A 13,737-nucleotide genomic window follows, 5' to 3' on the forward strand; every position below is an offset into this window, starting at 1 on the left:
AAGAAACTTTAACATTTTACAAGACACATCTACAGCGCCTATTTTCAAGACTCCCCCCTTGATATCATATAGAAGAGACAAGAATATATGTGGTACACAGTACTATTCGTCCTTCTGCGGAACCTTTGAAAGGCCCATATCCATGTAATAGACCTCGATGTAATACCTGTAAATACATTGATTTTGAAACAGAGAATAGAGGTATTAAATCTTCATTCAACATTCATGAACATTTCACATGTACCTCTAATGGAAATGCAACAAATTGTATATTGTATAGCGTTTAGCAGACCGGTTTGTAGAACACTTAAGAAGCATTTCCAGTAGCCCGTCACTTCAACAGTGATGATCACACTGCTGAAGACATCACAGTCTGTGCGATCAATCAGTGCAGTGGCACAAAAGGGACGCGAGTTTATTTTCGTTAAAACTATAAAGAAACTAAGCAACTTTATGTTAAAAAGCGCTTACAAACTGGGAACTTTGGAACCTCTGGGAATGAACATACTATTCCAATAATCATGACACCATCCACAGAATTTTTGTATAATTACAATTCTCTCTCTCTCTCTCACTCTCTCTCTCTCACTCTCTCTCTGTATATATATATATATATATATATATATATATATATATATATATATATATATATATATACATATATATATATATATATATATATATATATATATATATATATATATATATATATATATATATATATATATATATATATATATATATATAAATAAATGCTGCTTCTCTTTAAATTATGTAAATATGCTTCCCTTATGCTTCCCAAATGCAATGTCTCCCGAGAATCACAGCCTACCAATTGAGCAGCGTTCAACAACCGTTGACCGATAGATTTGCATTTTCATGGCGCTGGATTGTTTTTCTCAAACCGTCGCCGGTGTGTGCAGAGGGACTCGCGAGTCAGCTTAAAGCGATCTTCAGTTCCCCATTTCCTCCAGCCTGGCTGTAACTCGAGAGGTCATTTCCTGGATAGCCTTCCCCTTTAAGAGAGAGTGCACAGTGCTGGGAACACACGCCAACTCGGCACTTCTACCACGGTTAAGTGCGTGAACCGCTTTCTGCCTGTCAGTCTGTGTGTGTCTTCCAGGAAGACACAGCAAGCGACAAAGCGACAGATCGCAAAATGTAACACATTTGACAGGGAAACAGCGCAGTGAGGATGCTGCTGCATATTACAAAGCAGCAAATTATCAAAACGTAGTCGCACCCGTGTTTATATGTGAGCGCCCATTCTGCGAGCAGTAACGTTACTGCCACGGAAAGACGGATGTAAATGAATTTCTGGTATATTTCAAAGGAAAAAAAGGGAAAGGAAGAAGAAAGTGGGAGAAAATAAAACCGGAGAACTTCCTGAAACTGCGTTACGAGACATGTCTGAAAATCATCTCCAACTTATAATAAAGGTATTGACGGGTTCCTAAACCCGATTCACTTTTTCTTTTGAGTATACATTTTCTGCTTTGGATAAACACTTAGTTTGATTATTGCTTGCTGTCGTGATGTTTTTTTTAGGTGTCATCTGTTGTAGGTTTGGAGACTTAAGTAATAATGTACACAAAGCTGGACGAGCCGCAAGTGGCATGGTTTCCAATCATGAAAGCAAATACGGATATATTTTTTTACCTTGACTGAAGAATTTGCGCACGATTGGTTTAGTTCACGGTTTTGTCTTAACATTACCGTTCGGTGTATTTGGCAACCACAGTCCAGTTCAATCCGAACTCCTGTGTTACATAGATTTCTGTATCCCCTTAGATTTGACGCCTGCGTAGATTAAGATCACTGTAAGTGAACGCTTGATGTTTCTGAACGGTATTCACATGTAATAAAATTAAAATGTGTTTTAAAAGGAAAATACCGTTTTTTATAAGGTTACTTTTAATCAAGGGTTTCGTGTATTGAGCGACGCAGGAGGCTGAGCGCACTGTAGAGAATCAGTGGTGTTAATGTGCTGTTTTGTTTCGCTACAGAATTAGTTTGGTCTTGTTTTCAATATTTGTTGCAAACTGCAGCAGAACCCATGGCAGGGCTTGAGAACACAGCGGGACTCCGACACAGGAATCTGCACAGGCATGGAATCATGCGGGATACAGAATTCTATGGGGATACAAAAATCTGCGTAACACCTGTATACAGTCACCTGTGTTTCATCGTATTCTGTAAATTAAAACGAACGAGAAGTTATTTATGTATTTTACTAAAAATAATCGTACTTGTCCATGTTTGGGCTACCAACGCAATTTATTTGGACAAAATGCATTCTTAGACATTTGTATCGTTTTTGTAATGGCTCGGTTTTTCAGACTGCTTATTATTTCAATTGATAACAAAAAAGGCACACTTGATTGATTAGGGAAATACACCACGCTTGAAAATGACCCGTCTATGCATGTTTTAACACCAAGTTATTAAACGAACACGATATTCGATTACCCGAAAACTATTAGATTGTAGAATGTTTTGGCAATTTCTTCATCAACAACACTTTAAATATACAAAACTTCATCTAACAAAAAAGTCTAATAAAATCGCTTTAAGAAACGTACTTGCGCAAGAAAAGTCGGTGTTTTCTAGAGTTACAGTTGGTATGCCAAAATTAGGAAATAAAATAGCCCATTTTCATGCGAATTACCAGTCGTATTTATTTGATTTTTTTTAAAAACAGAAAACAGTACAATAAATTCCCTTGGTCCGATTTCAGTTTCTTTTAATTCACTGTACACTACTCTACTGCTCTTATCATTGGGTAGTAGAAGTCTTCATTTCAAAAGCCTTTGTTTTTAAACTAAAAGGTACCAGATTATACAACCCTCTGCTCCATGTTTGTCTGCATCCATGCTGTTTTTGCTGGAAACATAAAAAGTTTCTTTCCAAATAGAACTCCAGTTGCATTTAGGATGACTCCATGTTGCAAAGCCCTTGACACAAGATTTCAAATGATACAAATGTTATCACACATGGAGAAAACGTATATCAAGGTCAAGAAAACTTTTACCACTGTGTAATAATCCCTCTTAAGATGAGAGAACACAAAGTGGTTTGGGACTTGGTTTCAGGAGACTAGGTTTCAGGCCACTGCCTGGCACACCAGGGGAGACTTGGGGTTTGATACAGCAAGGCTGTCTTAAACTAGGTCTCCTGGAACCAGGTTTCAAACCACTCTTCCTGAAAAAGTGACTTTGTGTTCCCTCATCTTAAGAGCGAGTTCTTAATGAAACATTGAAATTCTACTGTGCCCTGGTAAGGATGGGTGATCAGGGTAAAATGACCGCTGTACTGTAATGAACCTTGGTAGGTTTAAGGTCATCATGTGTGTTGTATGAAACTGGAAAATGTGCTGGACTACTGCATGTAACAAGATTAATCAGTTTCATTTATAACACGATTTAGTTAATAGTGACACATATTAATAGCTTCAAATGAGTCACAAAAACATATTACTCATAGGCATCAATTGGATTTCTAAATGTTGTCAAGTACAAAAGTTAGTATGAAAACATTTCTATAAAAAAAAAAAACCACACGTCTGCATCTCAACTCAACCCATAGTACAAATTCATTCAGTACAACTCCTGAGCAAAACAAAAAACATTCTATGAACACACTTAACAAATGAATATCCCAAAAGCATGTCATTTTTGTATCACATCTGCCAGCAGAGCAATCACATGACCATAACAACACTGACCTATTGCCAGAGGGCTTGCTCTGTGTCCCGCCCCAAGATAGACAATCTGTTGGCTCTGATTTGCGAATTTGTGTTTTGATTGACAGTCTGCCAATACAACCTTGTTAAGGTTTATTTTTCTAATCCCAGTAGGTGCATATATATTTTTTATGTTTTGTCATTAAAGTGGGCTCAGAAATGAGCTGGGGGCTGGGCCCGGGTACAGTTGTGTGTCCCCGCCGGCCTGGTCAGCGATCTCCGAGAATGATAGAGGACCCCCATAAAGGAGCCTTAAACAGAGGAGAAATTAAATGTTGTGATGATGAAAATGTACAGTAGATGCTATTAAGCATCTCTTTCATGGAAAAAGGCTTACATCTGCAATATACCCAAGAGCTTGTTTTACTGTTTTTAACTCTTATTGAGCGGGCTTTTAGGCTTGCTGCCTGGTTCCTTGTGAACCAAGAATAGGATGCTGGGCCGTTCCCTAGGGGCTGCTGTGCAGTCAGCCCTACCCTTGCCCAGGAAAGACCACTTATGTAGTGTGTTTCTCATAAACTTTGCAGGGTGTTCTGTTCTGTGACACTTTCATTCGGTGGCAGATTCTGCCAAATATCAGAGTGGAGCACTGGTACACCAGAGTGTAACAATCAACCTGTCCCCCCTGCAACACTCCCCTGCCTCCAGGGGTTACAAATGATATCTGCAGTAGGGGTGCAACGATTTATTGTGTACCGATGAGTAGGGAAAGTTCTTTACATAATACATGGTATCGTACAAAGTTGCATGTGTAGTTTCACAACGACGCACGCCCTTTGTGCCACAGTATAGCTTAATTAACACATCACGCTCCTCGAGATGTCTGTAAAGATGATGGACAGAGTACTCTTTTAAAAATGCAGGATCGCTACAAACCCATGAATCAAGTGCAGCACTACTATAACCAGTGCTGTTGCAAAGTGGATAGCCAGGAGCACCCCCACAAATCTTCACATGATGTGCACAACTGAGCTACACCCAATGCCCCTTCTCGTCCCGATGACGACTCTGCATCGCCATGCTGTAAAGCATTTCAGCCAATCAGAGTGCTGCATTTCTGCTCTTTCCTGAGTTTCACAGCACCTACACTACATTAGAAAACTGCAATTAAATTGCATCACCGTTTCCCTTTCTAAAAATGAATAGACACAGCGCCATCGAGACAGAACAGCAACTACACTGACAGCCGAATAGTCCATAACAACAATAAAAGGTACAAATAAATCTCTTTGAAATACAGACTTAAACTAGAGGAAAAAACTAGCTCACAAATCTTATATGCTGGTTTCATTTCTAGTCGTTTTACTCTCACAGTCTCTACACTATCATTACTCAACCCCCAGCAGGGCGTATAAATAGAGCCGTGAGTATTTATTTTTTATAATATTTCATTTTATTTTTCACAAACATCATTTTATTTCAGATACACATTAAGAAAACAGCTCAAACATATATATATATATATATATATATATATATATATATATATATATATATATATATATATATAATCTATCTCTGTCTATATAAATAATAGTATAGTATACATCATGTTTAAACTGCATACATTTTTTTTATTAAATATAATCTGCTTTTTTCTTTAACATTTTTACATAAACAGACCTCACACAGATAAATGATTTAGTTACCACCATTTCTCATTAGCGGCAGTAACAGTAACGGTAACGGCAGCGTGGGGTGCAGTTCAGTTACAAAACACCTACCCAACCAAATTTTAAGTCAGTCTTAAACAAATGCACACAAAAATAACACCAAGTTTTGACAGCTGTCATCAGTCAACAATTCATGCCTTTTTAGATAATGACACAAACTGTTTTGTTCCAGTTAATGATGCAAAACGTGTTTGTCCTGTAGTAAACTATATGCATTTGTAAATGTAAAGAATCACATAATGTACAGTATTAAAACACTGCTCTTAAATTCACTGTTTCACACACCCGTAATGTGCTGTCATAGGCAAATGTGAGACTTGGTTTATATCATGACCCACTTTATATCAATAAATGTGTAATAAAAGATCATTTAAAATGATTATTTATTATTTATTTTAAACAGCAAAGAAAAGCATCAGTTTGAGTAAAGGAAACTGCTCATTTGAAATGCAGTAAGGTGAGTAATAGACTCCATTGTGGTTTTCATCTGTCAGTGTTTGACCGGTTTGCCTGCATTTGTCTGACTTTGCTGTGTTGTTTGTAAGATGCCTTGAAGTTGTGAATTCTTACGAGACTTAACTGCAAGATAACAAGGGCAACACCTTTTAGAAGTGTTTATTATCAGCTAATCAAACAGTCGTTTCCTTATTACACTTTCTGTGGTTTGTGAATTTTATTGTAGGGTTTATTTCCCACAACAGCAGGTGTTTATAAAATTGATTTCTACCGTATTTTATTTTTTATTGTATTTTGTTTTGGGACTTTTGACACAAGGGTGGACGGCAGTACGCTTTCCCCTCTCAAGTCCTATAATCCTGACCTGAATATATTCAGTGCTGGGCCTCGCAGTGGTCTCAGTCTATTAAAAAAGACATTCATTAATATATGTTAGAAATATATGAATTCAGATTCAATAAACTTGGACATGAATCATAAAGCAAAGAGACTATAGAATTCTTAATCTGACAGTGTTTAAATACACTTTATCTAACAAACTCTGTAATATAAAGGGTAACCGTGAAACCTTTCTGCGACCCCCATTATGAGAACCGCTGGTCTAGAAGATAAGAATTGTGCCTTCGAGTGATGGATGGAAATAACATATTTCCTATGGAAGTTGTATCACCTTTAACTTTCTTAGTAAATATTTCATTTTTGGGTGTCACTTGTAAGAATAATTTATCCATTTATAGACCCTTGTCCTTTACAAACTCCAAAAATTGAAAACATAATAAACTCCATAACTAATAGCCTATGTACTGTATAAATAATAACCTGTGCTCATTTCTGGGCTGTGATTTTGGGTATGCTGTTAAGGAGAGCTTGTCTGTTTCTCCACAGCAGGAAAGAAACTCGTACACACCTCCGAGCAGCCCTCTGCCAAGCGCCACTTCCTCTCCTGTACATGTTCCAACACTGTGGGCCAGCAGGATGGAGGAAGAGCCTGTTAGACTGCCTGCACACCTGCGTGAGTAAAACACACAGCCACACACAGAGAGACATAGACACAGCCACACACACGCACGCAGACACAGCCATACATAGAGACTCATATGCACACACACACACACACACACACACACACACAGCCACACACGCTGCCTCGGGGATCGGAAGGAGAAAGGAGCCATGCAATACCTGTTTGACTGCTTTCAGTGACGAGAGAGAAGTTGATTTTAAAGTTCATAGGGACGCTTTGTTTGTTGTTTTTTTTTATGGTGTATTTAATTTTACCTGGTGTTCAGGTGAGGGGGCTGCATTTCATTCATTAAAAAGACTTTAAGTAGCTAACAAAAAGAGACTACTTTCCTTAGAGTCAGTAGCTTCAGTGTCATTTGAATTGCTTTTCCTTTCTTTTTTATGGGGTTTGCAGTCATTTGGAGTAGTTCTGGGTTTTGTTCAATGCTCTGCTACTGTGTTGAGCTGTTATTCTCTGAACCTGCCTTTGCCTGGAGTGCCCTAGGTACCAGGACTGAAGAGTCTTTGATTCCATGACAGTTTGACCTCTAAACTCTGCCAGTCCCACATGCTTTACATGTACATACGTTTGAGCTAGCAGAGTCTTGTTGTCACATGATTTGGATGGAAGGCTGTTCAGTCCTGGCATTTAGGATTTTCCAGACAAGATCAGATTAAGCTCAAAGCCAGGAAAACGCAGATTATATATTAAAAAAGAAGTGATCGGTAGAAAAACAATGATTGCTAACATCATACAATAGTTAACCCTTTAACCTATAGCTCAGAAAGCAAAACCGAGACATTTAGAGGACTGGTGTTTTAAGTTATACTGATAAAAGTTTAGATTCATGATCCAAGGGTATACACAGGTAAACTGAGCTTAACTCACTCCTACTCTCCTGAGATAAGCAAATCCTGGCTACACCAAGGGTTAAAGCCGATATTATTATATAAACTGACTCATGCATTTAGTGATGTGCGTGAATCTTTTTTGATTAACCTTTAACCCACAATCCTGCACTGCCACCACAGCTGACGTGTGTGTAATCTAGAGGCATCTCTGCACACGCTCAGTGCCGACCATCAACACCAGCTTCAGAGCTGATTAAGTGTGCTTTGAAATGAACTGTCTTCCGAGGATTCTGATTGGGTTAAATGGGAAATAAAAGCCACACCCCCAGTCTTCCATCGTTCTTTCAAAATCTTCATATTTTTGAGTACTACAGCGCTTGTGATGTGACTTGCTCATTGGCATAATGTACTGGTATTCACAGCCGTGGTGGGGTGTGTAAGTTATTGGCATAATTCATATACGTCATCTTTTACCAAGACTCTATTGAAGTTCAGGCTTGCTCCAATTGTCCTTCGAAATCCACTGCAGACAGAAAGTAGCATTTGGCATGAAGCATTTGTATGCCGGACTTAACAGAAAAGTATTTAAAACTTGAGCGTTATAAAGCAGTTTATTAAAATGAAACACAGAAAAAGTTCCCTGTTTTGATGCATTGGTTGACAGCTGTTCAGAAACAAATCTCTTTTCTGTTCTTTGTATGATTTTGCATGTATTTGAGGAGTATTTAATCTATGCAGGGAGTCAGGGTTAAGAACACACACTCTTGTACAGTAGAAGGGGCGTCCTTTGATTTATTTGTGATTTCTGTTTTGATACTGTCATTTATAAGTTCTGTTAAAGGAACAAACACAATCGTGTTTTTTTGTGTGCCTAATTTCAGAAATGCGAAAAGAAAGTTAAATAAATTCAAGGATGAATGTTTTGTCAAAGTCTTTTTCACTGTCTTCTTGTTAAAACATTTCTCGTTGAATTTATTAAGTTTCTTTTAGCATTTCTAAATTCAGCTCTATAGAGTGTTTAATAGTTTTGGATGGTATAATTTTGACTTCATTTCAAGCAGTGTTAGTTGGTATATTCTAATATTTGTCCCAACACTAATAATTCTGATTATGGGCAGCTTGGAAAGTTTCCCTTTAAGTTTCAGCTGCCCAGTCCTCAGGTCCTCCTTTTGAAGAGTTTTCTCAGGAGTGTGAACCACTGAAAGGATCTTCTGCAGGTGTACAGTCCAAGGCGGCAGGGACAGGACAGCCAGGCTCAATTGGAAATCCCTTGCAAAGCAAGCAGGGAGGGTACTGATTCATCCGTGAATGTCCGTCACTCCAAGCTCATCCACACACGAACCACACAAAGGGTTTGAATTGTGCGGTGATCCTTTATTTTTAGGAGTGCCCAAAATACAGTGATAAATCACAACTTCAGCCGGCTTCATACAGCACACTCGGTGCATTGCAGGGTTTTATAAATGAAGGCTGTGTAGAGACTCCCCAAGCCTTTTTCAATGGATGAGTCAGTAACCTACAGAACATTGTTCCTGATTGCAGTGAAAAATGCAGTGCTGGGCATAGTCTAATCTGGCATTGTAGGAAGAAATATAGAGCAAACCTTTTTTTCATTTACTGTATGTAAATAATACAAATTCTGTATTAAATGACCTGTATGATGATGGTGGTCTAGTTCTATGTGATATTCACAGCCGTGGCCCGGTGTATACTTTCTTGGTATTTTCTGGTCAGAGTTGGAGCAGTAAAACCTACTGCAGGGTCTGCACTGTAGCTCTAGGAAGCAAGTTTAAAAAACAGCCCAGTTTTGTTGAATTGCTTTGCATGAAGTTTGCTTACAGTAGGAAATTCAATGCAAATTCTTCAGGAAGGACAGAGGGCTCTCTCTTACTGTGTTTTAGATAGGGAACACATAGGGACACAATTCAATGGAGACGGGGCATACAGTAGGCAAACCTTTCAATACGTTTCTCTCTCCAAAAGTAACTTCATGACAGTTCACAGGAAAACGATTTCCTCTGTGTGATGTCCCAAGGCTGGCTTGAAAGCTGTCAATATATGTATAATAATGCCTGTCATAAATACTCCTTTGATTGTCTATTCTTCTGTAGCATTGTCCCACATTTGGAATGCACTGAATAACAAGTCTCCTCCCTCCTTGAAGCTTTCTGCCCTGGGGGTGTGACTGTTGCATGCACTGCGTGTTCTGTTTTAGCTTAGGCCCGCAAAACAGAACATGGAACCCGGAATATTTTCATAATGGTGCATTTTTAAAAGATGTGCAACATTATATTAAAATGGTATCGCTGCACCTTTTAATAAAACCATGTGGTTGTTTGATCAGTTAGAAGGATTTGTGATACGGTATTTATTTATTTATTTATTTCAAAGTTGCAAACTGTAGCTCTGAAGTGCACTGAGCAGCCCTGTCTGAGTTTAGAGGCTTGTGTGCAGTAATGTTGATCATTATTATTTGTTTTAATTTTGTGGTTATAAACAGACAGTCGTGTTTTTTTTTTGCTCGACTTTGCCCTGTGTTGCAACGTCTGGTCAGTGTTCAGTTTTGCAGAGACGCTGCATTCTGCTGGTGGGAAGCTTCCCAAAAATAATTTCCTGAGTGAGCAGATGGCAAACTTCCTGCTTCAAGATTTCCTGGAAAGGAAGCTGCTTGTAACCGGCTTCAATTATTCATGTTTGAGACGAGAGGAATGCTGTTCGGATTTAACCCTCTGTGAGTCACTGTGCTGCGAAAAGGGACTAGGGGTCTGCAGCTTCTGCTGATTTGAAAGGCTTTTAGATTGGCAGGGGCAATGGCAAATATTAAAAGAATAGAACTTTCCCCTTTTTTATTTGTATTATTATATAAAATAAACTTAACCTATTAAGGCTACTTTGTAATTTTTTGGAGCATTTTTAACTGGCATCTACCTGTTATTTACATTCTATAACTATATTGGTATGAGAAATGCAAAAAGTTATGTCTAAATGTAACACTTAATTCTGCTTTTATGACACCTTGATATAGAATAAGAAACTGTAGCCAAACAATAATCAATTTCTTGGTGTTTTTTCCTCGCAGTGATGATAAAGCTCAATTTTCTATGTGTTGAGCTTCACAGCCGGTGTGAAATGTCACTGCTCTGATTACAGGATCACGTCTAGCTTGACTTTCCTCAGAATAGGACGCAGCAGTTTGTAGACAAAACATAGGATTCACATTTTTTCGTTGAAGAAATATTGGTTTAGAATGTATCAAATTACAAAAATGCTGTTTTGTGTTCTGATTTTTAATTTTTTTTTCTCCAAAAGTAAAAGTAATTTGGTATTTAATGGGTTAAATTCAATGGCAAATGTTTTGACTGGAAGTCTTGTTCAGTGCCTTCAAGTTACATTTGTCATTGTTTATGAAGTTGCTTTTAGTATCTATAAGCTCTTAGCTCTTTATTTTTCCCCTCTTCTGTGTAGAAATGTTCATGCTTCTTGTAGTTGGCCTAATTTTCGGAGTTTATCGGGTCTTTTACTTTTTTTTTTACAACGTCTGGAAAAGGGAATTGCCGGGATTGGATTCTGCTGTTATCAGCGAGTGACGCTGCACTGTTGCTGCTGCTGCTGCATTCTGAAATGATTGCTGGCCTTGTTCACATGCTGTGTATTGTACAGTTTTGGATAATAAAGTTTCCAAGTGGAAATATATAATAAAACATCTATTAGTGTTTTAACCCAGCAGTAACCAGCTCAGGATGCTTTTTAGAAAGGGTTCTGACGTCAATTATCATTATTTTTTTTAATATAATTTTGGAGAAAATGCTTGGTAAATTGATTGTAGTTAACAAGAAAAATCCTTAGAATCTCCATGCTAATACATATCCTTTCACTATATAGATCTCAAAAGAAAACTGTATTTTTAGCAAACATATCTACTTTTTAAAGCCTGATATCTGGTACTACACTAGATTAAAGAAAGAAGTCTTGCATTTCCTTAGTAGTTTCACCTGGAGATTGAAATGGTCCCCTTTTCTGTCAGTGTCCAACCAGCTGCTTCCTCTAGTGACTGACATGCTTTGCTGCCAATAAGATGCTGTTCTGTGTAAAGACGTGCCTCCAATTCTCTGTCCTAAGTTTGTTCCCATCTACTTTTCAGTTGTGTCCTCTGGTCTTGGTTTCTGTGCTGTATTTTCAGAAGGTGATACCGATAGCAGTGGCCAAGATATATTGACTTCAGTATAAAAAACAATAAGAAACGAACTAGTGTTTGCACTGAAGAAGGCACGAGCCAAAACGTTCATTTTCATGACTTCTAGTTTTAAGTTCAATTTCTTTTTGAGTGTTTTTGAAGTTATGGATAAAACGTACTTTTAAGAAAATATTGAAACCTTGTTTTTTTGATGCTTAAAATCTGTAACCGATTCATTGCTTTTGCTGAAATGAATGGGTGGAGAATGTGTTTTTTTTTTTTTCTTTTCTTAATTTTTAGTGCAAACGTTTCACTGACTGGAAGGAGACATGAGTCAGGTTTTACTGGGCAAGTATCCACCCTGATGCTGTAGGCTTGTTCCTTGCATGACTCTTTAACTTGGCATTTCGTTATAATTTTCATCTAGCTATGAGGGTGTGTGACCCAACACTGGAAGCTGAAGGCTAAGAAATATGTGAATGCACAGACTCATGAGTTTAAAAGAAATTAAAACCATGCACAGGCTTAATTAGAGACTCCCTTTGTCAGCTTGGCTCTTAGAAAGGCTAAATATTTTCAGACATGTGTCTCCTAAGTTCATGGGGCAAACAAAACATTGCCAGTAAATTATTTCGTAAGTCACGCGTTTTCCTGCAGAAAAAGAAGACGTACGCGTTATGGTAAACCTGCATTTGTTTTTGTTAATGGTCTTTTTTCGTAAAGCTATTAACCCTGTCGTGCCTGGAATATTGAAGTTTTGGACACATAATACATATATTTTTAATTGACATTTTTTTCAGTTTTTCTTTATCATGTATTTGCGTCTGCAATATAAAGACCAAAAGTATTTTAGTCTCTATATGAGGTTGCCATGCATAAGAGTTAGATCACAATATACAGATGGCTTGTGTCGTCTCCACTGAAGTCGTTGCATTAAGGAATGCAGAGATGTTGCAAGTACGCAAGAGGAAAGCAGTGGTGTTTTCAATAATCCATCAATTAAAGAGTTGATCACGTCAAGTGGTATTGAACAATTCTCTTACTGCATTCTGGGGTTTGCATTCATTCTGTGTGGTTCTTGGTTCCTTGGCTGCAATACAGAGTTTTCTCTAAACCTTTACCTGGCACTGAACTTGCTTTGAGCTTGTCTGAAGAACCATAAATGCCAGGATTCTCCAGACAAGCTGCTACTGGTTGGAGCTTTGTGGTTCTGGTTGAAAAAGGATTGAGTAATATGTACAATAAAAGGATACTTTCATGAGTGCTTCTTTCAGAACTAGGAATCAAGCTTAGCAAAAGGAATTGGGTTCTGCAGTTAACCATTGACAGTTTTTGTCCATCGTAGTTTTGCAACACCAAGTGTGCTGGTGCTGTGGTTGAGATTGATTATCGTGATATTTCATTTAGTGTCTTTCATTTATTTAGCCTTGATCAATTACTGTACTGAAACCTTTTTACAGATAATTGTGTTTCTGAAAGTCATACAGAGCTTAAAAGGAACAGCATTGCTGCTAAGCAAAGCAGGTGTTTTGTGGGTGGTAGTTGGAGGGGGGGGGGGGGGGGGGTGGATGGATCTTGGTGTTATTTTTCAAGCAATGTTTGTTTGAGTATTTGTCCCCACACTCTCTTTAAGAAATTAATTGAAAAGCTGAAACTGTCTAACAGGCTTTAAAAGGCACTGCATATCAACAGGATACTCAGTACTGCATCTCCAGCCCCGCCCCACCCCTTGTTCGCTGTATTTTTCACATACCTCTTCATAGTTGTGCATACAGATAAATCATCTCCTGATCACTCATTTTATCATCAAACTCCTCAATAATGCGATCCAAGTCATT

At 38.0% G+C, this 13,737-nt stretch overlaps 1 protein-coding gene across 5 annotated transcripts in view; it reads left to right on the forward strand.

The window, feature by feature from the left end:
- Positions 1-962: 962 nt before the first annotated feature.
- Positions 963-13,737, forward strand: part of LOC117414940 (transcription factor ETV6-like) — a 42,481-nt gene continuing 29,706 nt past the window's right edge. The window contains exons 1-3 of one of the 5 annotated variants that reach the window (XM_034024799.3): positions 970-1,439; positions 5,819-5,872; positions 6,757-6,883. In XM_034024799.3, coding sequence (XP_033880690.2) covers positions 6,847-6,883 — 37 coding nt within the window. In that variant the 5' untranslated portion in view covers positions 970-1,439; positions 5,819-5,872; positions 6,757-6,846. Of the gene's footprint in view, positions 1,440-5,818; positions 5,873-6,756; positions 6,884-13,737 lie in introns of all 5 variants that reach the window. The other 4 variants (XM_034024800.3, XR_009329148.1, XM_059026857.1 and 1 more) reach the window with 4 other exon arrangements.

This window comes from Acipenser ruthenus, chromosome 7, assembly GCF_902713425.1.
Source record: "Acipenser ruthenus chromosome 7, fAciRut3.2 maternal haplotype, whole genome shotgun sequence".
Taxonomy (NCBI): Eukaryota; Metazoa; Chordata; class Actinopteri; order Acipenseriformes; family Acipenseridae; genus Acipenser; species Acipenser ruthenus.